We start from the raw sequence: 26742 nt of genomic DNA, 5'->3' as shown, positions 1-26742 counted from the left end.
ATATTTTCTTTTCCATACAGAAGTTAGATGGTTATCGCGAGGGAAAGTGTTAACCCGGGTATTGGAATTGCAAGATGAATTAATAATATTTTTCCAGTGTAAACAAACACCATTCTCATTGTTTTTATGGAATAATGAGTGTATGTTGTTGTTGGCTTACTTAGCTGATGTATTTTTGCATTTAAATGATTTGAATATGAATTCACAAGGACGTGATAAAAACATTTTATTAATGACAGACAAAGTTCATGCATTCATTAAGAAGCTTGATATCTGGATTATTCGCCTTCAAAGCAAAAATTTGGATATGTTTCCACTCACTTTGGATTATATTGAGAAAAATTTGAATGAACAAGACTATTATTCACCACAGTTTGGATTCCATGAAGATGCATTTGCGTGAGCTAAAAACTCAGTTGACAGAGTATTTCCCGGAAGATAAAAATGATTTCTGGAAGAGATGTGTACTGAATCCATTTAGTGAAAATGTTGTTGCTGCTGCTAAGTTACCAGTTGAGATTCATGACCAGCTCATCGAAATATCTGCCGACAAAACGCTACAACTGCAATTTACATCTGAGGATTTAAATACGTTTTGGCTTGCTCGTCGACACGAATATGGAAATTTAGTCACAGAAGCATTAAAAATATTAATCCCTTTCACCATGTCTTATCTCTGTGAAAAGGGTTTTCGTCTATAATCGCGCTAAAAACTAAATACAGGAATCATCTTTTATCACTTGAAAACATTTTTGTGTATTTAACACAGATCCACGTATGGAGAAAATTTTAAATGAAAAACAAATGCAACCATCACATTAAGTACACATGTAAAGAAAAGAAATTATTGTAAGTAAAATGTTTATAAGTTTATAACAACTTAAATGATTTTTTCTCATAAAATGATTTCATTATTGTTTTGCAACCCCCCCTTTAATATCACCACGACTCCCAGGTTGAGAAACGCTGTTCTAAAGCATGAATGGGCAACCTTTTTCTACATAAGAGCCACATTTAAAACTTTTGAACTGACATGAACCACATACAAGAAAAAAAAAAAGTGGGTAAATATTATTTATCCATATATGATTACAAATTAACATAGGTTTATTTAATGTGACCTCCATAACTGATGTAAATGTAATATATCCAATTTTGGCTGAATATTAGTCACTGCTATTATAATTTAAATTTTAAATAATTTTGAGGTGTGAATCTGTTATCCAATTTGTTATTTTACTTTTTACTAAATTCATTGTAGGAAAAAACTGTTCACATACATAAGTTGTAGAAAGTAACAATAGACTTTTTGCTGCATACTTCCTTATGTCTGGAAATCAATTTTCTTTAATAAAAATTTTATTAAAAAAAATCAATCAAGTTTTTTCTTTAAGAGTAATTTTCAAATTAATTACTTTGCAAGTCTATTATCTCCAATTGCAGTTCATTTGGTACATTTTCTAATATTTACAGAAAAAAGCATAGTAAATATCTGTATTTTAGTTTCTCAACTAAGGAATAGTATAATAAACATAAATTAATGTGTGTATAATTTGCAAAGAAACCAAACACTAGCAAACATTTTAAAACTTTATAGTTCTACACAAAGTGTGGAGTGAAGTCAGGTTAAACTACTGGACATGTACAAAGTGGGCTCTTGGTATTTAGTACAACTACAGACCTCTCGATGTTGATATTTTAAATTTTTATTTTATTTTATATATATTTTTTAAATATTTTGTGTGGCACAGGCCACACAGAACATTAAAAAAAACACCTGAAGTTCTGATGTTAATTCTGGTGACATTCAAATAATAACTTTGCACTGGACTTTATGTTTATTTACTTTTTCATTTAAAAAAATGATCTTATATATTTTTTATTTTTCTTTTATTTGTGGTTTTAGGCCCTTTACTACTCAGAGAGCACAAAAAGGCCAAGCTGTCTTATATTAGCCAGTAAGACAAATTCCTAAGCAGGAGCATAAAAATAAAGACTGTGTTCACCATGCCAAAAATAGTATGCACTTAAAGAATGAGAAAACCACTGTCTACCAGTGTCAAATATTTGTACCTATATATACAGGGTGGGCCAGCGAAAACGAAACGGCAGAGTGTTCGTGTTCGTCCAAGCAAAGCGCTCGGACAGGTCGATTTTACTCTCGAGGGGACATCTTTTGCAATAAAGTTTTTGCGATTCTGAATATTAACTAAACAAACATTTTTTTCGAAATAAATGTTTGTTTAGTTAATACAAAATAAATGAGTTTTTAAAATTTTTTGTTGTCTGTTTTATTCAGAATCGCAAAAACTTTATTGCAAAAGATGTCCCCTCGAGAGTAAAATCGACCTGTCCGAGCGCTTTGCTTGGACGAACACGAACACTCTGCCGTTTCGTTTTCGCTGGCCCACCCTGTATATATATATAACATATAAGTAAATGTTTATATTTGTTGTTGGTTAAGCCTTCTACAGAGTTTTCCCATTTCCTTCAATACATCTGCTGCCATTTGTTTTTACTATTAACCTTATAGACAATGATTATCTCGTCCTTTAAGTGGATCCTAAACAGAGAATTTATGGTATGCTTTTCAAGTATCGAAAATATTTTTAATGACAATTTTCTAAATCTACAGCTTTCAAACAATAAATGATTTCAGACAATTTTACATTAAGAACTAGTACACACGAAAAAAACCTGGTTAATTTCACTAGTTCTTTCTTATCAGTGTTAGATATATGCAGAAGGAAATACATTGCAACCAATAGAACTCACCTGATCATTTATAATGTTCATTTATAATAAATAATAATTTGAAAATTCTAAAATATAATTATTTTATATTTTAGAATTTTATATATTGCAAATTTTTTTGAAATGCAATGTATCAGAGATAAACATATTGATTTGCACTACTTTATGCACTACAAACTTAACTTTTTTATAATTTTGATTCATTTTTACATAAAAATCTTGTTTCTGATAATGCAGAAATCATACCACAGTAACTACTAAACTATCAGATTTGCCATAATTTGGGACTCAAAGCTTTAGAGGTCTAAGGAATCTAATTTTTATAATTTTTTTTCCAGCTTAATATAAATTAAATATGATAACTGTTCTAACTTTAAAATCAAAATTAGAAATTTTGATTTTAAAGTGATTTTAAATTTTTAAAAAAAGCTCAGAAAATTATTTAGAACAACTCCTAATGGAAAAATTGATAGATAAATTATAATCTGTAGTTACACTATTGGTCAGTAATTCTATCAACATGACAGAAAACTTTTCCTTTCTAATTATAGATGATGAAGTAAAAATTGCAAATTTTTATTTAATTTATTTCTGAATTGGATTATCATCATCTTAAAACAAAGAAACAAAAAAAAAAAAATACAATTTTGATAAAGATAAAAATTATATAAAAATGAAAAACATCTAAATATTTGATTATATTATTACAAAAGTCAATCATTCAGGGAAAATTTTTATTCATATTTCTATAAAAATTTAATTTTTTTAGTAGAAATGACAAATTAACAGGTGCATGTTCAAGTATGCCTCACTAATTAATTCAAATCTCAAAATGCTAATGTTTATTAAGTTCTGATAATCACTTCAGCCATCCAGCAGTCTATAAGACATTAGCCTACCCCTCTGGGAAACCCAGGATTTGGTCCAGGAAGTCAAAAAACCCCAGAGAGTTTTCTGGATAGTCTAACCAAAATATATCAGACCATCTGTTTGCCCCATTATTAGCCTGAGTGAACCCATAACAAGCATGATAAAAGACCCTGTTAGTGCCTACAGGGCAGAAAGTTAATAAATAAATAAATAAATAAATGCAGATACCTAAATTCTAAATAATAATTTTTTTTTTTTGACATTTTCCAAATAAAAACTTTAAATATTTAAATTTATTAATAGATCTAATAAATACTATAGTCTAATAATTCAGCTGATAGAAATTCACTAATTTGAAAGTTTGGATTTCTATCATTTAGTTTGTTTTAAAATTTGGTTAAGATTGAAGAGAGAAAGAGAAACTGAACCTATGGATAAAAATGAGTTTTTAAAAAGTAATCCTCAGTATTAAATGAAATAGGTTTAGATAGATGCAACTTATCTGAATCATTAGTTTACATATATTTAAACTTACAAATGTTTTAAAATTTAAAAGCATTATTTCAAAAACTATCTAAAATGCAATACAAAGTACTTTTTAATTAGAGGGATGCTAAAGTTTTTAATTTGTTGTAACTTTTTCGATTTTAATTTAATAGGTGGCTATGGCATTGCAATGAGTTAATAGTTTAGTTTACTATTAATACATAACTTTTCTATAAAAGTTAAATTAAAATGAGAAATCTATAAATAAATTCTCTTAGGAGAAATAGTAATCAAGAATTTGGAGCAGAGTATTCCAAATGCTACACTGTATATTATTTACTCTAATTTATATCTTATCTTACATGGATTACATACTGTTTGCACAGGGGGATATAAATAGTTAATTTACTTAACAATATTTGAAATTTACTAAGTTTATTCATCCTTATCTATCTGATAGAAATGACTTTTGAAAACTTTTTAATGTATAATGTATAAAGTATAAAGGATAAACACCAGAGCAAAATTATGCATTTGCTGTGATTTAATTTCTAATCAGCATTTTTTTATTTTTTATTATATACACACATATTAAATTTCACTAATTCAAAATTTGCAATTTTGCATTACATTTATATATTTTTTTAAATAATGAATTTATTGATTCTAATCTGGGCTTTAATAAGATGTGTCAAGATGCAATCAAGGGACAATCAGAAAAGGAATTGCAAACGAAAATTAGCTTCTTTTTTATGCCCAAATTAGTAAATATTTGCAGTGACAACAACAATGCTAATATACTTCTTTGCATTATAAAAGTATAAAAAAGACAAATACAGTTGAAAAATTTGACTTTAAATAAAGTGTACTTTTTGGGACCATAAAGTACTCATTTGAGTAAAAATCTTACTAAGTTGGACTAGGCTTTCCCCCAATTAGGATGTACATTCATGTCTTTTAAAGAAATCTATGATGTTTATGATGCTTAGAGCTAATAGCATATAAATGCATTTATTATATGATACAGAATGAATCAAAACAAAACCAGGGGGAAAAAAAAAAATACTACTCTACCTAGAAACATTGACTCATATGGAATAAGATTATTTTTAAACTGAAAAACTAAATATACTGAATATACTGATGATAACTTTGGAATCATTTAGTAATCTCATATAGCCATATAAATCCTGGACCATATGTCCTAATCCCAGAGCTTAATTAAACTTTAATTTAAATCATAAATTTAGATGACTTCAGATGTAAAATTCACCATTAGAATGATACAGAAGTGTATTCACATCTTCATTTATAACATTTAAATGGGATTTTAACTTTTTCTAATATTTACTATAATGACCTATATTAAAATCAGCTATACTATAAATTTTAGAAAAATACAGAAACTCAAAACACAAAGCAAGATAATATAAATTTTATTATGAAAAATCTACAACAGTTTTTCACAAATACTTATGGTCAGCTGGGAATATGAGTTCAATAGCATAACAAATGCATATGATTAATATACTGTACAATTATACTAGACATTCAAGCATTATCATCAAATTCTTAAACAGCAAAAAATTATTTGATAATTTTCAGAAAGCCTTTACATAATTTAAAATCTGATATGATACATATTTAATTAACCTCTTTGTGTTAATTCAAATGTGCTTTATTCTTGTATTTTTCTTGTTAAAAAGTCATTTAAATTTTAAGACATTTAATTTTATTAATAGGTACAACATTTTATTTTTTATATTGGAGTATTTCTTGGAAGTTAGAATCAGATGCTAATATTCATTAAATATCAGCACAATGACATTAAATTATTTATTTAAATTGTTTAGAAAATTTCTTTCAAACTAGTTCAATATAATTTTTATTATAGGAAAAATTTATATAATACTTTGATCTTTATCTATTTTTAAATTGCTATGATAAAATATTTAAATAAATTACTTAAAAAACCTATTTTTATTTATTATACATTCTTATTTAATTTACATTAATAATTTTTTTTTATTTAAAAAGATGCACCATAACTTAAAATTTATATTGTATTTTTGTTTTATTGTAAAACTTGTTTTACATATTTATTATATTTTTTCTATTTTTGTGATTTAACAACCATAAAAAAAGTTCTATACCATGACATTTGCATTCAAATTTTGTTTTATTATTCACCTGGCAATTCTATAATAATGTTCCTGAAGATCTATTTTAATATAATATAAATAACTTAAATTAATTTTTAGCATTTTCAGTTTTAATTTAATATAATTTTAGAATGCTTATTAAAATTTACCACCAATGTGAGTAAATCCCAGGAGATCTCCATTACATGATCATTACAAAACCACTTATTTTGTAAGGCAACTACTAACACTTAAATGATAAACTATTGTATAGCAACCAGTCAAATGCTTCTCTAGTATTGTAAGAAATTTAATTCATCCTTTACCATGATGAGACAATGATTAATTAAGGTATTAACCATAATTAATCATTGTCTCATCATGGTAAAGGACAAAGATTGTTCCAATAGATGTGATATTCATAGAATGATTATGATATACAGCAGAATGAGATGAAAATAATAATAGACAACTATAGATAGATGATTTCTAATCATGTACTTTTTAAATTTAAATAGAATTCTTTTTCTGATTATGCAATCCATCAAGATCATTTCTTTTATTTATATTAAATCATTTTATAATACATATAATGTTCTGCTTATTATACACTTCAATGAACTTCCTAAAAAATATGTCATAATCATCATATCATTAACAATATACGTTTCAAAATAATTACAATAAGATTATTCAAAATGATGTTGGATGTAAATAATTAAAATAAAAGTATTTATTAGTGTCTGAAGCCTTTTCTTGAAAAAGACATTTAATGATATGTTTAAATCACACAAAAATAAAGTAGTATTTTTATTTTTTTTCTGTTCTGATGATTGTTGCAATGGACTTATTAATGAATCTGTTTCAATTCTGAACTAATGACAAGTAATAATTCAATATATTAGTTCTTAAAATAAACATCACAAAAATTTTATAAGTTTGAAATTACATAATAAACTATCCAATCAAATTATTCACTACCATCATACATTAGTTAAAAATTCATAAATTACAGACTGCTTTTTAACATTAGCTTCATGATAATTTTCTTAATCAACATATATTAATGAATAATAACAAAATTGGTCTGTAGAACAGTTTTGTCCAAATAATAAGAAAGATTTAGAGAAACTAAATAGCAAAGTAATATAGCAAGAATTATCATTTACAATAGTACTATAGTATAATAGTACAACAGTTACAATTTCTATTTGCACAATAAAGACGAAACTATAAAAATATAGAATAAAAACATAAATCTGCTTGATAATACTCTCCTTTATTCAGCTATTAATGTACAAATATAACACAAATTCAAAAGCAACTGTAATATTAATTAAAGTAAAAGTATTAATTAAATCAATGTTTATTATATTGATATACTGTATATGATATATGTATGTATGATATATATATATATATATATACACATATATGTGTATAATTAATACAAACTTTAAATAAAACATCATTAATTAAGGATTATAAGCAATAGATTATTCTATTGTATATACAGTGAGTTAGTTACAAACGTGTGTATGCAGAGTGAAAATTTTGAAAATTACATTACCAGAAAATGAATTTATTAAATATTATCTTCTTGTAATATTTAAGTGTATTAATGGTACAAAAATAATACTGCTGCAAAAACTTTTGAAAATAAATAATTTAATAATACAGTAATTCACTAAAAGTGGTGTTGCAAAAATGTGAATACAAACAGTATTTAAGTAAATAAAACATTTAATATTTTCTTGATCACCTTTAGCATCTATAATAGCTTGTAGGTGACATAGCATATTTAATGCTATTTTTTCGTAAAAGTCTGGTGATATTTTTTCCCATTCTTGGACTAAAACTCTTAACTGTTGTTTTGCTCTGTTTACAAAATTTTATAGTTTATTTTTAAACTTTGCACATAGATATTCTATGGGATTGATGTGGAGGAGTTGGTAAAAAAAATGAGGAATATTCTAGGCAATCCATTGATGCACAATATACACACAATGTTTGGGATCATTATATCACTGAAAGTAATAATCTCTGTGCAGATTCAGTTTTTCTAGACTTTAATGTAGACTATTTTTAATAAATTCAAATAAACATATTTATCCATTATTTGTTTAATTAACTCCAATTTTCCTGTTCGAGCTGCTGACATACAGCTCCAAATGAACACATTTCTACCCCCATATATAACTGCTCCCTGTATATTCTTGGGAAGCTATCTTTCTCCTACATGCCTCCACATATACTATCACAGGCATCAAATTTGTTTTCATCTTAGAAAAGCAATTTCTCCACTACCCAATGGGCTATTTTTATAATACTTTATAGGAAAATGAATTACAATTGGCAAATTTTTGAAAATTTGCCAATTTGCAAATTTTTGAAATGAGGAGTTTTCTGACAGCAATGCATGCTTTATGCAAAGTCCTGCTTAATGTAGATTTATGTACTGCAATGCCAAATAATTCTTCAAGCTGTGTTTTGAATTACTTTAAGTCAGGTTCCTTGCTCACTGCTTTATGAGAAACTTTCTTCCTGTACGTTGAAGTTTTTGCAGCAAATCACTTCTTGATATATTATCCATAGAATCTCTATTATATAATTGTTTAATAACGTTCTTTGATAAAGATGCTATATCCCCATATAAATATACTGTATATCTCTCCATAGACTGAGAATAATTTCTTTTTCCTGTATGGATAATTCCCTCCTTTTATCCATGCCATCTGCCTAATTTAAGTCTTTTTAATTTTGATTGAATGTATTATATTTTAAGTAGTCTAATAAAAAGTAGCAATACTTACTACATTTAGACTGATAAAATTAAATATAATTAATTTTATAAAACTAAGAAAGCTTTACAATCCCATGTTTAAATAAAAATTTAGTAGTAGTATATAAATTAAAAATACTAAAAAAGTATGGCTCACAGATGGAATACATGAATGACACATGGGCTCACAAACTCATGAATACATGATTAATGTAGTTACTACTTTTTTAATTATTAAAGAAATAAAATCTCTTAATTATGAAATATTTTAAACAAAATAAATGCAATCATCTCATTTTTAAAATTAAAAACAAAAATAAAATGCTTTAAGTAACTTTATGTAGATAGATAACAAAATCACATAGAAAAAGTGGGCAAGGGCACTTGCTTCACTTCCTCGGCACTTGAACAGTAGGTTAAGGAGACCAGGAAGGAAATCCAATAGTTTTCAATTATATCACAATATGAAACTGAAACAACAACAACAACAACAAAAAAAAAGTTTAAAAAGAAATAATTCTCTTCAATAATGATAAAAATTTCTTTTAAATTTAAATATTTGGGTGTACTATAGATTACCCCCTATGGAATTTCAGGACTTTGATTATATATTTGAACTCAGGGGACCGAGATGAGTTCAACAGTACCCTATTTTTGGACTGGAGATGAAAAATAAAAAGTTACCATACTTTTTTAATGCTCTCATGAACACGGCACCATAGTTGCTAGTACTGCCATCTTGTGGTAAAGTCTGCAAACCATGACGTCGGACTACGGTCATCTCCAGTAGGGTTAAACACGCGATACAAGAGCGGAGAGAGCAACGCGACTTCCGATCATCGCGCGATCGCCATTTCGGTTAATGTTACTATGGCAGCGAACATGGTGGCTGTTCCCACTGTTTGTGCTCCCGACTGACCTCCCAAAGGGGAGCCGCTGGCAGGCCGCCATGTGCTAAATGTCACTAGTTATTGATTCACGGTAGTTCTTGAACAAAGTAAAAAAAAGGGGGGGAATGTCTACTAAAGGCAATTTTAATGGCAAGCGACGCGACTCCCGATTGCGATAGCGAGGCCAACTTAGTGGAGAGAGCAACGCAACTCCCTATCATCGTGCAATCGCTGGAAAAAAGTATGATAACTTTATTATTTTTTGTCTCCGGTCCAAAAGTAGGGCATCGTTGAACTCGTCTCGGTCTCCTGAGTTCAGATATATACTCAAAGACCCGAAATTCCATAGGTGGTAATCTATAGTATCCCCAAATATTTTAAATATAAACACAGACACAAGCTCAAAGTTAAAATTATGTATGGTGCCATCTGTTAAGAAATTTTATTAAAAATGAATTTTTATATTATAAATTATTATAACAAAGAAAAAGGCAGAGGCGAGTTTCTAAAACAATTGCAAATGCCAATAAAGAGTGACATTTTCATTAAGTCCAACCCCACTCAAAGATATGACACAACCCAGTTGACCTTTAACCATCAAAATTTAATAGCATCAATACCTCATATATAGAAATAATCCAACCATGTTTCAAACTTTTTGGTCAATTCAGTCCTAAAATATAATGCAAAATAGACATCATCATCACAGGATTTTATAGTTATTATTATTATTGAGCTGTAATTTGAAAAAATTGTAGACTATAAATTTCCACTGTCATTCATCTGGCTGTCCGTCCATCTGTCTTTCATTAATCTCAAGAACAGAATTAAATAGACGAAAGACGAGGCCAGATATGGAAACCCTGGGACAAGAGGCCTCAATTAACTATATATGAACTTCTGATGCAAACCGGAAGTCATGTTTTTTCAACTTAAAACTTTCCCCCGAAAGCAGTTAATAGATGACCAGCATGACTCTGTTGTTAAAGAAAACGTTTGATGTACAGGGGCAAGCCACTACTAATCTGAGGCGGAGAGCATATATTTTAAATTAAATAAATTAAAAATACGATTTAAAATTGCAGCCCGGTATTGTGATGATGTCATAATAAATAATTGCTCATTTTTATTTATTATTTTTTTACATTTTGAGCTTGTGTGTCAAAATGTTGAAAAATGCAAAAAACACTAGGGGGAGTTAAAATTTGATTAATCACCATATATTCCCTACATTATATTCTATAACAGTACAACATATAAACTATGGTACTTCACAATAAATTTGAATTATTGTAAAGCTTACATTATAAAGAATCTATAAATTAGATTTAATCACAAATTTATCTATTTGCTGTAAATTACAGCTATTTTGTTATATATCAAATATATAAAGCATAATATTTTTATCTAAAACAACAAAATATTAAAAAATTTTGCAAGATGTTAATGAAAATAAGATTACATCTATTCCATTTATAAAAAAATAATAGCATGGCTGATCAAATATAGTTAAACTATTTACAAATAGTAACAAGTTTTCTGTCAAATTTTAATTTTTATTCTGGTTTCAAATTTGATATGATGCATTTTCATGAAATTCTGAGCAATCAAACTTACAAAAAACATTGGTTTCATACATGAATGATTTTATTCATTTCATTCCATTCTTTTTCCACTCATCCAGGAAACTGTCACTTTTGTTTAAAATTCATAAACAATAATACCTCCATTTATGCAGTCTCCATTTACACAAATTCACTTTAACGCAACTGAAAAGTTTTAAATTTTACACGATCAATCAACTAGATATTAGATTCCACCATAATGCATAAATTAAAAATTTTTAGGACTAAATGTGTTAATTTAACTTTGCATAAATTGTATGTATAGTTGTATTTTGTATACATATTATAATTATGCAAATTTGGAAGTTCCCCGATTCAATTTATTCTGCAATCTCATCTACATTTGTGTATGGTAGTTATATTTATTGTTGTAAAAACTGACAATGGAACTACAGTTAGGAGACAGTGACAAGTACGTCTGTACATTCAGTTTAGAATGACAGTGTTCTGTAGATTATGACGCTTGTATTTATTTCTATATATATTATATTTTCTTTATAATGTATTTAACATATGATACAGTATTTCATACACAATATCTCTATCTCTTATTGTTTTTGAAAGGTGAAAGTTGATTAGTTTAGAATCTCTGTTGTGTCAAAATGCATATAACATTTTATTATAAACAAAACATTTGTACAGTACAACTACATCAAAAGGAATAAAATAAATTCTGAAATTTTATTAAAATTTACTTCATTTTATGTATAGGGTTTAATTCTATCGCTTACAGGTGCTGTATTATTAAGTGTTAAAGTGGAGTTATATTTTTCATAATGTAACTTCATGGCTCCATTTATACAGTTTTCATTTACATGCTGTTTTTGTGGAACCAATTACTTGCATAAATGGAAGAATTACTGTATAAGAAACTATTGGCAGAAACAGCTGGTTTCTATATTCAAGGTGAATCTGATAGAAAATTTCCTGATTATATCTAATAAATTTTTTCATGAAGCAATATGATTCACAAATTTTGTTTTTATAACACTTATGCAGAATATTAAACTTAAGACTAAATTCTTATTTTAATTTTATAAATAAATATCATTTAATGTATAATAATAGATACATATTAAAAATTAGCTAATATATATTTTTTTAGAACTTCATATAAAATGTTTTAAAAAAACTGTCTTTTAATAAAAAATAAAAGAACAATTCTTAGATTTAGAATCATGCAGAATATGGCAGAATTATTTTATATATTGCAACTGTAGTGATATATTATTCCTATTAAAATATGCTGAACAAACATCTGAAGCAGGATTGAAGCCAAAAGTATAACGAACAATGACTTATCAAACTTCGTTACAAATATTATAAAATCACTTAATGTAATTATATAATACAATTAATTTGATCCCTCTTAAAAGTTTATAATTAACTCCAGTTTAAACTTAACAAATATTAGTATTTAACATACTTGACAACAAAAAAATTGTTACTTCAATGATAATATGTCCTATACAATCATTTCATAAATATTTTAAAGATAAGCATGTTATTTCTTGCAGGAAATTATTTAAAATAATTTTAATTTATTATTATTGATGTTTTAAATTAATAAATAGGGATTAACTAAATATAGCTGGAAAATATTGAATTATAAATTCTGTTGGAATCTGAAGTAAATATAGATAAATAAAATTTATTAATGCTACCACTTACATTTTTATTTTTTTCTTTTCTCCTTAAGTCTAATATAAAAATAAATTCTAAAGGACAGTTGGTATATCAATTTAGTTATGACAAGTATCTAAAAATAAACTCCTTTTCAAAACTCAATATGAAGCACTTTTATTAGAACAAATATGCATAAAGGTTTTTTGAGCCTATAAACTCGCAATGAGGATAATGCATTTTTACAGTGTTTATAAACTTATCTTTAGGGATCTAATCTTCAATCTAAACAGTTTTTGTATCACGTTTGTCCAAATAAAAGTCTACAGACTTAAAAAAATTAAGGTTTTATATATAGTTTTGATATAATAATGGAGTTTCTGATATTTATTCAATTATTAAGATTATTATTTATTTATTTGTCTAGACTGGTATAATGTAGTCAAATCAAAAATAAAAAAAATAATCAAATATGTGAGCACTAAGTTTTAGCTCTGCGGAGGACTTATCATGTACTGTCAGTAGTGTGTGATAAGAGAAATCATACAGAAATGGGCAAACACCAGTTATTTATTGTTTCTGTGCGATTTTTCTGGCTGCGTCAATGGCAGCGGCGCACTCAAAATTTAAACTTGGGAAACAGAGTTCAATGGATAAAAAAAAATATCCTATGCAAATTCAATAGAATTCTCACCTTACATGACCGCTAATTCATTAGTAGTATAGAAATAGAAGACATGACATAATATATATAAAGTATTCATTTTAAATAGGAAAAGATTTTTGGAAAACTTCCCAGTATTTGTTTTCCTTTTTCTTGGGAGGGTGCCTGAGCCTCTTGGTCCCTGTGGGTGTGCTACCGGTCAACAGCGAGCGATAAGTCCTCCACAGAGCACTCACATATTCAATTATAGTAATACAAAGGCAAAATGCAAATCAAAAATAAGAAAACTAAACTATCTGTAAAAGACAAACTAAAAATAATAATATGTTTTTGTTGAATCAGATTAAAGTTTATATGTATTCAGTAATTACAAAATATTGATTTTCAACCAAAGAAAATGAATAAATATACTTTCAGACTAAAGTAGCAAGTGAACAATTAGGAATAAAAAATAATATAAATTAATTAAATTTGTATTTTAAAAATAAACATTTGTATCAGTTAAACAGCAAAAGGAAGACGACGTAAGCCAAATATTTTATTGTGAAAACAATAAACGTACTTCAAATTCTATTTTTAGATCGTCATCTCTAATATTAAATCCAGATAAATTTCTTCTACTTATCGTTCGAAACATCGCTCCTATTTAAATATCAAACGCCATTCTTAATATAAAAGTGCATCTTTGACATCATTTTAGACATTACTTCTCATTCAAATTTTAAGGTATCATTTAATTTCGCGCAAAGTTCGAATTTCATGTTTATTTTTCGAGTCATATCTTAAACGTTTACGAATTGCTTAACGCAAATAATATCTCACCTTTGCTAATAAATTCCAACGCATTTTAGCGACGGAAGTGTCCGTCTTTCTCATTGAGTTTTCCTTTCTAATGTCAACTGCCATCTTTGTTAATGTCTGGGATGCAGACGAAAATCACCGGAAGAGGGAGTAGTAATGGATGATAGAGACAGGGATAAATAAATAATTTTTTTTCTTTGATCGTGGTTAATTTTTTTAATATTTTATTTTTTTAATTATATTTATAAATAATAATAACAATAATAATAAATAAAAATAATGTGATTAATAAAAATTAATTATTATTATTAATAAAAAGGAAAATTAATTTCGTTAAGCTTATTAAAATTTTTAAATTATTAATAATATATTCTTACTCGTTTGTATTATTTTGGTATTTATACTGATTAAAAACAGTTTTAATTTAAAACTTTTGTAGAATAAAAATAATAATAAACAAAATGTCGACAAATATTTAAAAATTTTTAAAAAACTTTGTTTACGAAATTTTAGAAATGTTTCATAAAAATTTGAATATTTACGTCCAGTTTAAAACCGAAATTTAACCAATTATATTCATTTTTTGATTGTTTAAAATTCATATAGACTAAAATTTTTTTAAAAATTAAAATTTCTTTTATGCCTTAAAAAATAAGTATTTTTTTAAAGGCAAATTTATATAAATATTTAGCTTATATTAATATGTAATAATTAGTTCTTTAAAACAAAAAGCGATGATAATTTTAGGCATCTTGAACATTTTACTGACCTCTAAGGATGAATTTTATTATAATTTTATTATATTATTTGAATCTTTTAAAAAATACTACTTTATTGAATTATATACAATATATACAATTTAAGTGAAAAAATTCTATGTAATTGCAATAGACTTTAAGTTTTAAACCAAAAGTTATAGCTGCAACTTAGCGATGTTTATAAAGGGGAAAAAAACTCAATTAAAAATATTTTTAATAAACTTTTTGATCAATTTATTATAAAAAAATTTCTTAAAATACGACAAATAAATATTAAAAATTCATCATAAAAAATCTGCAGCTGAAAAGTAAAGTAGCTGTATAATTTAACAATAGATCATTGTTCATCACATTTAAAATTTATCACGTTTCTATTTAACTCACAAGGTTAATACAATAAAAACATTTTTCAAAATCTCAGAATAGTTTCTGCAATATTATCAATAACATTTTTTAGATTTTCTTGGGTTCTTTTAACAAATAAAATGCTCGTTTCGATTTATGTACGCAAGTATAACCGGATACAATCAAATATTAAGGTGTGACACGATGTATAAACTCCTATGTAAGTTCAATGTTTGATAACATTTTAAAATCTATAAATTGTTTTTTGTATTTAAAACAAAGCAGCAGCTTTATTTTGTAAATGCATTAAAAAATATAACGTTATATTTAACAATGTAAAAACGTAACGAAAACATTTTGGAATTACGAAAAAAAAAAAAAAAAAAAAAAAAAAAAAAAATTAATGAAATGAATCGTGAATTTAGCTATGTACATAATGTATTTAGTTTTTCTTTTTATATCAAAGCCGCATATGGCTAACAATACTAGGGCTTGTGGGCGATTCTAATTGTGGGGGTGGTGTACCTGGACGCGACGTCACACGAAAAGACGATCTACCGCTAGGAATCACTATGGTATTTGGATATCCGTTATCATTAGTTCTTGTGTTATATTCTCCAGTTTCGTAGTTTTTCCATCTTCCACTAGAACCACGTTTTGGAGAACTACTTATACGCTTTCTATTTTCTTCTTCCATATAATTCCAATTTTCAAATTCAGCTGGTTTTTTTAAACCAGCCGGAGAACCAGTAACATTGGCCTTTCGTAAAAGAAATTGTCTATGAGACATCATGACATCATCTAATTCACGTTCTGTAATTTCAATAACTTCTTTTTGATTTCTTTCCGGTTGACGTGAGACCGAAGGGATGCCGGAAACGTGAACGGAAGTAGATGCAAGTCCGTTGCTTCTTGAAATTCTAGTCTGTTCGGTATCTCCAGGATGACGTGATGTTACTTGCACTTTTAATATCGTCGGAGATTCGCCGTGTCGACCAGAACAATGAGTCCTTTCTAACTGATTCCAACTGCTATTATAACCTCGTTGGGCATCTTTTTGTGATTTATCATTTATAGATTTTTGTTTCAGTGAACTTTTCTTTTCCGTAAGATCTAAACTACTTTTTGATGATTCGCATTTCTCCTGTAATGAATTCTGGCTTTCTGCACTTCTTGCTGTAGATTCCTTGTCATCAGTTTGATGTACTTGGGCAGTAGTTTCGATAGAAACGATACTTTGAATCAAATTTGGCGGCGGAGTATGTGGTGTTCTTCGTTTCATAGCTGCACTTTCTCCTGCCAAAGAACAAATGTGGGCGTCAAGTTTCAACGATTCCCTAAAGGAATCATTCATTCCCAATTGTTTACCATTTAAAGACTGAATAGAATCCATTTCGTCCGATTCAGAATTACCATTTCCCAATTCTTTTCTCCTTTTCGTATCTTCGATAACTTGAGCCAACATTCTTTCATTTAAAGAACCAGTAACCGGTACTGGTTTAGCTGGAATGGTTTCGGCTTCAAAATGAGATTTCAGTTTTTGGGCTGCAATACCCATACTTTGAGATCGCTTTGGTACCAGACCATGAGCCGGATAAGAATCTTTTCCAATTTGTGTTAGATCATCGATGGACTGGCTACGATAAAGTGGATGAAAAAGACGATGACCTCCTCCACTGAAACTAGAGGAGGCTAACCTCTTAGCATTGTTTTGCTGTTGAATTGAGGACGACTTATCTCTGGGAGATTCTAATTCCAAACGCACATCGTAAGGAGAAGCATAACTCAAAATAGTAAGAGCATCCTCATACACCATATTTGAAAAAGACACAGTTACACTAATTATCCTGTCACCTTAAAAAGAAATTTTATGCATTTTAGGAAAACATTGATTATTGTGTTTTATTTAATCATAAAAACTTACCAGCTTTAATTTGTCCTGATTCACTTGCAGGACCACGATGTAATACATCTTTTACAAAAATTCCGTCTCTCATGTTACCACAAATATTAAATCCAAGACCTGTAAAATCGTGTCCTTTCAAGGATACTACAGTCCTTTCTGGTTCCTAAAATTATTTAATTTAAGTAAGTTTTATATAAAAGTAATTTTAAATTATTTATAATTGAATTGGTGATTAATTATTTAATGTTTCAAGCAAATCATTAAATTATAAAATTGACAATAAAATTAACTATGATATTATAGATTTTATTTAGAAATAATATTTCTATATATTTAAATAAATTTATTTTATAGTCAATTTAACATCCGTCTTCTGATTTTTAAATGATAAAACATTTGCAAAAATAAAATCAGTTTTCCTTGTATACAATCCACATAAACCTATAGCCTATAAATAATATAGTTTAAAGGCCAATGATGGCGAACCCTTGACCGCACGACGATATTAAGAAGGTACTGTACCTACATTAAAATGTTTAGAAAGTATTAAGTTTTTTATAAGTTATAAAATATATATACAGTGATTATATATATATTAAATTGCTTTCATTTACATACTACATATACAGATTTAAAATCAAAGTACTAAAGTTTTCATGAAATGTTTTAAAGGGCACTAATTACGAACCTAGGATAATTAAACAATAGTAAATCTCTCATTAAAGGAAATATTTGTTTCCCTTATAATTCACATTATCTTTTGAAGTGAAAAGAAAATAAAGAAATAACGATTAATATATTGAGTTACTATATTATTTTTTGACACAGATTTAAAAAATTAAATAAAGTAAAATTTGTATTTTTTGTTATTTTTTATTACTCAAAATTTAATATTTGATCCGCGATTTGGAATTAATAAATTTCGAATTCAATTTTGACCCACCTAAAAAGGTTTACAGTTGCTGCTACGGGTTATAGCCTATATTAGTATATTATATAGTCTTATCAATTTATAGAGGCTTGGGCCTACTGGTTTAGGTAGATTATAACTTTAACGACCATCGATTGGAACTTCATCTACTGGTTTTTGTTGCTTTCCAAGGTATATCGTATGAAGTAGTTTCAGTGATTAAAATCAAAACTCGTCTAAAAAACAAATCCGACAAATATGAAAAAACAGTAACTACAGATAGACCTACATCTTGAAGGAAGATGAACTCCTGATCGCAACAGACAGGCTGCGTAAGAAGAGGAAAGAAGAACAATAAATTAAAGTTATATATAACTATGTTAAAAATATTCATGAATATCAATGTTAAATCAAGCCAGACATGATGTAAAACGGCATAATAAATCGTAATTTATATGCTTATTAAAAACAAGCAATTTAGGCTAACATGTAAATCTCTAAAACAAGAATAACGAAAAGTGGATTTATTGCATTTAATATTTTAATAAATATTTTTAAATGTTTTAAAATATTCTTAAAAACAACTTTTAAATTTAATTAAGAATATATGAGGATTCTGTTTATGTCAAAATTATTAATAAATAAAAATCTGTAGTCATTTTAGCCATCGATTCTAAATGTGACCTCCAAATAAGACTCAGTCAAATGCATAAAATACAGTATTTACAGAATATAGTCTATACGTTAAAATATATGTAGTTTACAAAATACATAACATAAAAAATTAAATACTGTCGATAGAAAATTAGGGGAGATAATGAAATTACCCCTAAATTTTGATAAGAAAATTAGAAACAAAGTCCAGCAAACCTACAATTAATAATGTAATTTAATCGTTATAATTAATTATTAATGCTAAAAAATAAAAATTCATTTTTCTTTATTTCTTGAACAGATCATATCTTACATTGTGATCACTTCAAGATTTTGTAGTCTCCACTGTATATTTAGAAAAATATTAAATTAATAATACTAAAATCCTAGATAAAAACAAGCAAATTGATCTTCACTCAACGTTCCGGAAAGAATTTTTAAACTATTATTTTATTAAAAAAATAATTGACAAACACTTCAATTACCATTATAATTAACATTCTAAATACATCCCATTAAGACAGACTAATTTATTTATATTTGTTTTGTTTTTCTTTAGTTTGATTACGTACTGCATGATCTATTTTTATTCATTTTGTTGAACTTAAACGGGTAGTAGGCCAAAAAAGAAAAACCAGGGAGTGTTACGAGTGGGGAGGAAAAATAAATAAAATTTTTGTAGTCGCGTGTGATTTATTGATAAATTAACTCACCATAGTAAGACACGAATCGTCCATAGTTTTCTGCTTTTTGGTCGTGTAAAAAACGGACGTAAAGGGATTAGATTTCGAAGATTTGGCCTTTTTGCCTTTGCTTCCGGTATTCGCCTAAGTAATAATTATACACGAAAATTTTAAAATATAAAAAAAAACCTTGATACATAAAAAACTTAAAAATTTACCTTTCCATTGGGTACATTTGAAAAATGTCCGTCGTGCGCTACAGAAACAGAAAAAAGAATTTTAATAAGAAACGCGACACTGAAAATTTATTAATTAATTTTAAAAATCAATTTGAATTTTTTAAAAACTATTTAAAATTAAATTTTTATAATAAAATTAATTAATTTGCAATGTATTTAAATACGTAATTAATGACGTCACGACATCCGGAATACAGTAAAATATGACGTTTGCATGTTAGTCACGTGCAATACGTCGTCTGCTACGTCAACAACAGTTTGTCGTCTGCTTTCACAGGAAAAAAAAAGGTAACTTTCCTGTCTTTTATATACGAATGGTAAACTAAAAAATATTATTTATATAATAAAATAAGCTTACCTTTATCGGGAGTGTCGTATCCCGCATCATCTTCGTTTCTAAAATACGGATTATCGAAGGCAAAATTCGGTTTGTTCCCGATTTTTTGCACGACTTCGCCCCCTTGAACGATGTGAGCGGAGACTGAAATAATATTTTAAACACTTAAAACGCGTTTAAAGGAAAGAATGTGTGTATTTTTATTAAAAAAGTCATCCACACCATTGACCTCGTTCCCCGACGATTTAAAGGTTATGAACCCCGTGCAAGAATGACAAATATGGAACGTATAAACTACGTAGATCAAGAATAAGAGTAATCATTGTTTCTACCGGAAAATCACGCATCTACATTGATTACGTTTGAATGTCGCAGGAAGCGAAACATCGTTTGAGGTCAGGAGATCCGCCTCCCTTCCATCCAATCATTAGAAAATCACTATGGTGCGTGACTTTGCGCTTTTATCACTGTTCAAACATTATTGTTAGAAATTATCTTATCCATGCTAAAAAAAAAATGCGTTATTTAATTAGCAAATTTTACGTAGTTTACAAAATACAGACGAGTTGTAGAAATGTTTTCGTTTTTTAACAGCAGGGTGCGTTTTAATCGTTTCGGACTAAGCAGACGATCCTTTTTTTTCCTTTCGATAAATTATTATATATATATATATAGGAGCCATTTTTTAAAACTTAACTTTAAATTTAATCATTAAAAAAGTTGCCGTAATTAATTTCTGATTTCTTTCGCAACACAGAACGCGTCACTCGAAACTTACCCGCTGACGTCATTAAGATTGAATCTTACTTCTGTGATGTCATAAATTATACCGTTCTTAAGTAATTTTAGCTGTATAATTATCCCTTTGTCGTCGGTAATAAATAAAATATAAATAAATAGATTCGAGTTAACTCTTTATAGATAAACTTGATTGTTATTCGAGTAATGCGTGATTAATTTAAATCTTATACTAATGAGGCGATACAGATAAGCCGAATAAATTATAATATTGTTATGCTTTATGCATTATGGCGCCCGATAAAATGAATCTTTGGCATATATATTATAAATACCATGTTAAGCTTTCTTGCAGTTTTAATACGATTTTCGCATTAATATATCCTATGTTTTCTTTTTTCTAAGCAAATTTGAATATCCAAATAATAAAGCAGTCATGGAAGCATGAAGTCATGCCACATTAATTCCTTAATAATAATTGGTAAATTATTAAAATTGTCGCCTTCAAAAATTCGAAAATTTGAGTTCTTAGTCGTGGGAATTAATCCGCTTCCCACAATCAATATTTAGATTAGTAAGTAGTAAAAAAAATTTAACACATTGTTCTACATTTGACCTAAAAGTTAATCATAATGAGTGAAAGGAAATGATAAAAAAAAACCATTTAGAATTATAATAGGTGTGGTCATTGTCCCTGGCTAAAATCAGATAACTTTAAATTGTTGTTTCCTATGAGTTTAATTATAAATTTAAAAACATATTAAAAATTAATGTCGTATACAAAACTATATACGTATATACATGATTACAAAAAGGTAGAAGAATCAAGCAAACATACCTTTTCTCCGTTTCGAAAAATACCAGGCAGCTGCCAAGCTCAAACTACTAAACACCAAAGTGACAATGATAGTAGCGATAACAATGCCAGCTACTCCACCGGCACTGTAGCACCAATTCTCTTGAGCCGTACAGGGTGACCAAAATAGAAAACACAGAAACAATTTTAATAACAAGTGCTTAGCCATGCCAACAACTATATGACAAAACATGTGCTAAATCCATCAGTAATAAACTCCAAGAGACCACCATGTTAAGTCTCTACAGTCGGAGTAACACCGACTCATAGTGAACGATTGCCAAATTAACACATTATTATTTACCTGGAAGCGGTGACATACTCACTCTCTCTCTACTCTTTCATTTGTTCTCAGTTCCTGCACAAAACTTTGTCATGTTTGAATAGACGCATGCGCATAGGTTGGTATGACTGGTCTGTGTTTTTGAATGGAAAAAGCGGCAGACAATGCAGGATTGCCGGGACCATCCACCTGCTCTTAGGTACAGGTAGGGAAGGCAGTCACTGGACCGGTTTGAGGAACGCATTTTATTAAGAGGGTTTACAGATGACACGTGGTAGATCTGTCTGATTTACATCGAAAGATGCACGCAATGTCTCCACATTGGTTCAAATGTGGTGGGAATGCCGTTCCGATATCCTGTTGCCATTTTTATCGTGTTATTTTTTTTTATATGTATATACTGTAGATACGCTTTTTTGAAGAATTAATTTAGTAAACAGTATCGGGTTTACCTCCAGAATGAATGGAATGTATTTCCAACTTCGTTTATTGTATTCTTATCCTGTCAAAAAACATTATCTCCCTTTGTTAACATTTTCCTATTCAGATGAAGTACAAAAAAATACATCGATTATTGATTACAGTGATTTTAATGAGAATTAATTTTAAAATATATATATTTACCCGTAACCAAAAACTTGCAAATTTAATAACTCGCCAATCTTAATTAAATAATTAATTTATTCTTCCCTAGAAAACTTTGCTCACAGATCTTTTTTGGTTGCATACTACGTGAAGGATATTCGAATTATTTTATTTATTATTAAGATTTGAATGTCATTAACAGTAAGGAGCTGTATACATAATTTTTTGATGGGGTACCTCCGTTTAAAATGTCCTTGACCAAACAGGAAAATTTTATAAACGAGTTTCATTTGGCGTGGTAAAGTTTAATTGGGACATTTGATGCGGATATATGGATATAATTCCAAACTTTAACACAAAAGACAAATCCTTTGTGAGTGAAATTAATATCACATCCATGTAAACAACCGCTCCACATCCGCGTTCTACTCTTTCTCAGCCTCTTAAAATGAAAAACAAAAAAAAAAAAACCAAAAATGTTAGGATAGATTTTTATTTAAATAGGTCTGTATAAAGTTTGAAATGCACTACAAAAATTTATTAATGGAACAGATCAGATATATAGGCTATAACTATACGTAGGCCTGTATATCCTGTATATAGAAAGTTTCTTCTAGTGTTTTATATCTATCAAAAGAGACAGCTGTAATTTAATTTACATAATACTTAGAGAATGTCTTTTCTTGTCTATAAATAACAGAAGTTTGTAACACTTCTTTAATAACCGAAAGAATTCGTGCTTGGATTCAAGCCACGCTCAACACGTTCAACAGGTGTTTGATTCCCTAACACATTTTGTTAATTTATAATGCCTTGACCCGACAAAATTTTCGATGTAATTTTTTTAAAAAACGCACTTTTTTCCATATAGTTTCACGTTTATGTGACAGATGGAGCCATGTGCTACTTTCAAATATAATTAACGTATCAATTTTTTCCCCTTTGAAATAAAGGAACGATCGTTAAAATTAAAAATAAGAAAATTACTATCCTTGATGCTTTAAAAATGGATGGAAAATATATGAAAATATAACAACCGGTTTTCCAAAAAGTGGTACAAATGTCTTCACGGATAGCTAACCAACAATAACCAATTGTTGCTATATTCCGGTTAGATTGTTCGTTTTTATTTCTGATTCTTCGTCTCTGACGCGATGCTATGTTAGATTAACGTTAACCGAGACGTTGGAATTCCAAACACGTTCTAAAAAAAAACGTATACGTTAAGCAAGTGCTTACGTAATTAAGACTTCCGATCGGGATAAATTACGTGTATTTTATCATAATTCGTTATCATTACTCTAAAAAAAGTCATTAAATTTATAATAACAGATGGCGTTAGAAGTCTTTAAAATTAAATCTGAGTCTCAAACTTAATCCCATATTATATACAGTATAAATCGCGCAGAGTTAAGACCAAGGCCGTGCAAATGAGGAGTTTGGACGTGTAAATTTCCCATTTGGAAAGAATTAAAAAAATTAAATAAAAACAAAATCAGTTCAGTTCCTTCTTAAGTATACATATTGTGTTACTCTAATATAAGCCTACCTACATTGTAAAAATTTAAACCCCCCTTTACCCTTTGAAAAATCCTGCACACGGATCTGTTACAGACCCTTGAAAGATTTTTACAAAGAATTTCTTTAATTAAATTCTTTTTTATATCGACTCTTACGTTGCTTTCTTACAGATATAATCTTAATAAACGAATCTTACAAAACAGTGTAATATACGGGATATAAAGCTATAATCGCGTAGGTCTATAAAGGTGCGGCTTCGATATGCGGAAGAAACAATAATATTCAAGGACACAAGTTGACGTACGAATTCCCTTTCTTTCATTATTTTTTAACGGCTACTTTAGTCGTTTAAGTGAACTATTTTCTAAAATAATGCTGTTGTCCTCTTTTAAATGGCGTAACATTTTCGTTGGTTTATTTATTTTGATAAAGCCAATTTAAATTATTTCGAACATTCGTATAACTCCGAGTTTTAAACGTTATTTGGAATAAAAATGGTGAGGAAACAATGTTTTATGCAGTAAATAAATTCTACAATGTTAAAAACTGTTTAAAAAATACAGCATTTTAAACAATGGTCAGCGTGTATGATCCAGTCATTACAATCAATTTTGAAGTATAAAGTTTAATAACTAGTATCAAAACAAAGACATTCTACTATATAAGATTTAAGTATGGTAATTATACGCGATGCATTCGCAGAATACAAATGAATGAAAGAAATATTGTTAAAAATAAAAATTTCATATCGTGATTTTAGTTGTTAATGGAGGATAATAATAGTTAACGTATGGACTCAACCTAAATGCAGTTTTAAAATAAATAATTATCCAATAGTTTACACGCATAAATGATTTCAAATTACATAAATGGTTGACTAACTGGTAATAACATTGGAAATTTTATTTTATGTATCATCGATGAAGGTCACTATTAAAATAGATTTAAATAATTTTGTCATTTAAAACGAAGTAAATATTTATAAGTTAAAATCTTGCAGGGAATGACTGTTTAAAAAATCGCTAATGTTCTGTCGATTGAATTTTATTAACCGTATGATATATTAATTGACACTATTGGTTATTCTACATCGATTAAATACTGTACTAATGATTTCGGACACGATGATGAAGAATTTTTTATAATAAATTAATTAGTTTTACGGTTTAAAAACAAAACGTATTTTTTAATGTTCGAAAACATCTGATCATCATGATATTTTTAATGGATTAATTAAATTAAATCAACAGATAAAAAGTTTTTCAGATAAAAAAATCGTTTAGTTATTGTGACATTGCTACAGTGCCGGCTGTAATTTTTTTTTATCATTTTGATTTTAAAAATTTACGTGACTTTTATTCTAGACCGGAAGTTCGTATATTGTTAATCAGGTCCTCCGGCCCCTAAGCTTTCCATATCTGATCTCGATTTTCATTTATCTGACTCCATTCTCGAGATTAAGGAAGGCAGACGAACAGACGGACGACAATGGGAATAATTATGTCAAAATTTGAAAACAAACTGATATTATATATCAATTACGATAAGCGTTCTTTACTAAAAAATTTTTCTGCATTTATTCTGTATTCTGTAAAATTTAAAACAAACCAAAAATTGATACGTAAAATGTAGAATAAATCATTTAATTACTTGTTTTACTTACTTATCATAGCAAAATAATAATTTGTAACTCTATTACAACTATTGACATTATTCATAACTTAAATAATAAATATACTATTTATGCATATTTATTATTATTTTGATCATTGTCAAATTTATAAATGATATAATATTTAATTTTAATTACATAAAAAGTTTTTTCATAAAGTAATGACATCAAAACAATTTTCTTGAAAATAATCATTAAAAGTTTTGTGAATGATGCCTGGCCAGTTTAGTCTAATAGGCTCTTGTGCCAGAAGACATCTGTTTTGCAATCATTGAATCAAAAATGAATTAGTTAATATTCTTCACAGAATGCTTAAGCGTGTATACATACACTGTACATACAAAGTAAATACAGTATAACTGTAAGCGTAAAACCTCTTTAATTGTTGTTTTACTGAATTAAGTAGACGAAAAAGTTTCTTAGACAAGCGTAATCAAATAAGAAAATTATTAATCAAAGTAGTAGAAACAAAACAAAATAAAAGTCAAGTAAACAAGTATATAAATATTTATAAAAAAATATTTAAAAATATATACATATACATTTTTAAGGTTATTATTATTATTATTGTAATATTTCTGAAAATATGTTATGATAATAGATCAGAATTATTTTTAAA

The 26742-nt window shown here is 27.8% G+C and overlaps 2 protein-coding genes across 3 annotated transcripts in view; both read right to left on the bottom strand.

The window, feature by feature from the left end:
- Positions 1-14803, bottom strand: part of LOC136983648 (calmodulin-lysine N-methyltransferase) — a 42232-nt gene extending 27429 nt beyond the window's left edge. The window contains exon 1 of one of the 2 annotated variants that reach the window (XM_067280449.1): positions 14658-14803. In XM_067280449.1, coding sequence (XP_067136550.1) covers positions 14658-14741 — 84 coding nt within the window. In that variant the 5' untranslated portion in view covers positions 14742-14803. Of the gene's footprint in view, positions 1-14397; positions 14600-14657 lie in introns of those variants that run through there. The other variant, XM_067280450.1, reaches the window with a different exon arrangement.
- Positions 14804-16113: 1310 nt separating this feature from the next.
- On the bottom strand, positions 16114-22823 carry LOC136983636 (uncharacterized). Its single transcript, XM_067280435.1, has 6 exons — positions 22045-22823; positions 20490-20612; positions 20111-20148; positions 19923-20036; positions 17664-17808; positions 16114-17593 (listed from the first exon to the last, which is right to left on the bottom strand). The coding sequence occupies exons 1-6, from the start codon at positions 22253-22255 to the stop codon at positions 16200-16202; spliced, it is 2025 nt and encodes a 674-aa protein (XP_067136536.1). The 5' UTR covers positions 22256-22823; the 3' UTR covers positions 16114-16199.
- Positions 22824-26742: the final 3919 nt, after the last annotated feature.

Source organism: Centruroides vittatus, unplaced genomic scaffold (genome assembly GCF_030686945.1).
Source record: "Centruroides vittatus isolate TY-2023 unplaced genomic scaffold, ASM3068694v2 contig_884, whole genome shotgun sequence".
Taxonomy (NCBI): domain Eukaryota; kingdom Metazoa; phylum Arthropoda; class Arachnida; order Scorpiones; family Buthidae; genus Centruroides; species Centruroides vittatus.
The sequence above is the reverse complement of the archived record's forward strand: the minus strand, read 5'-3'. Positions and strand labels throughout refer to the sequence as shown.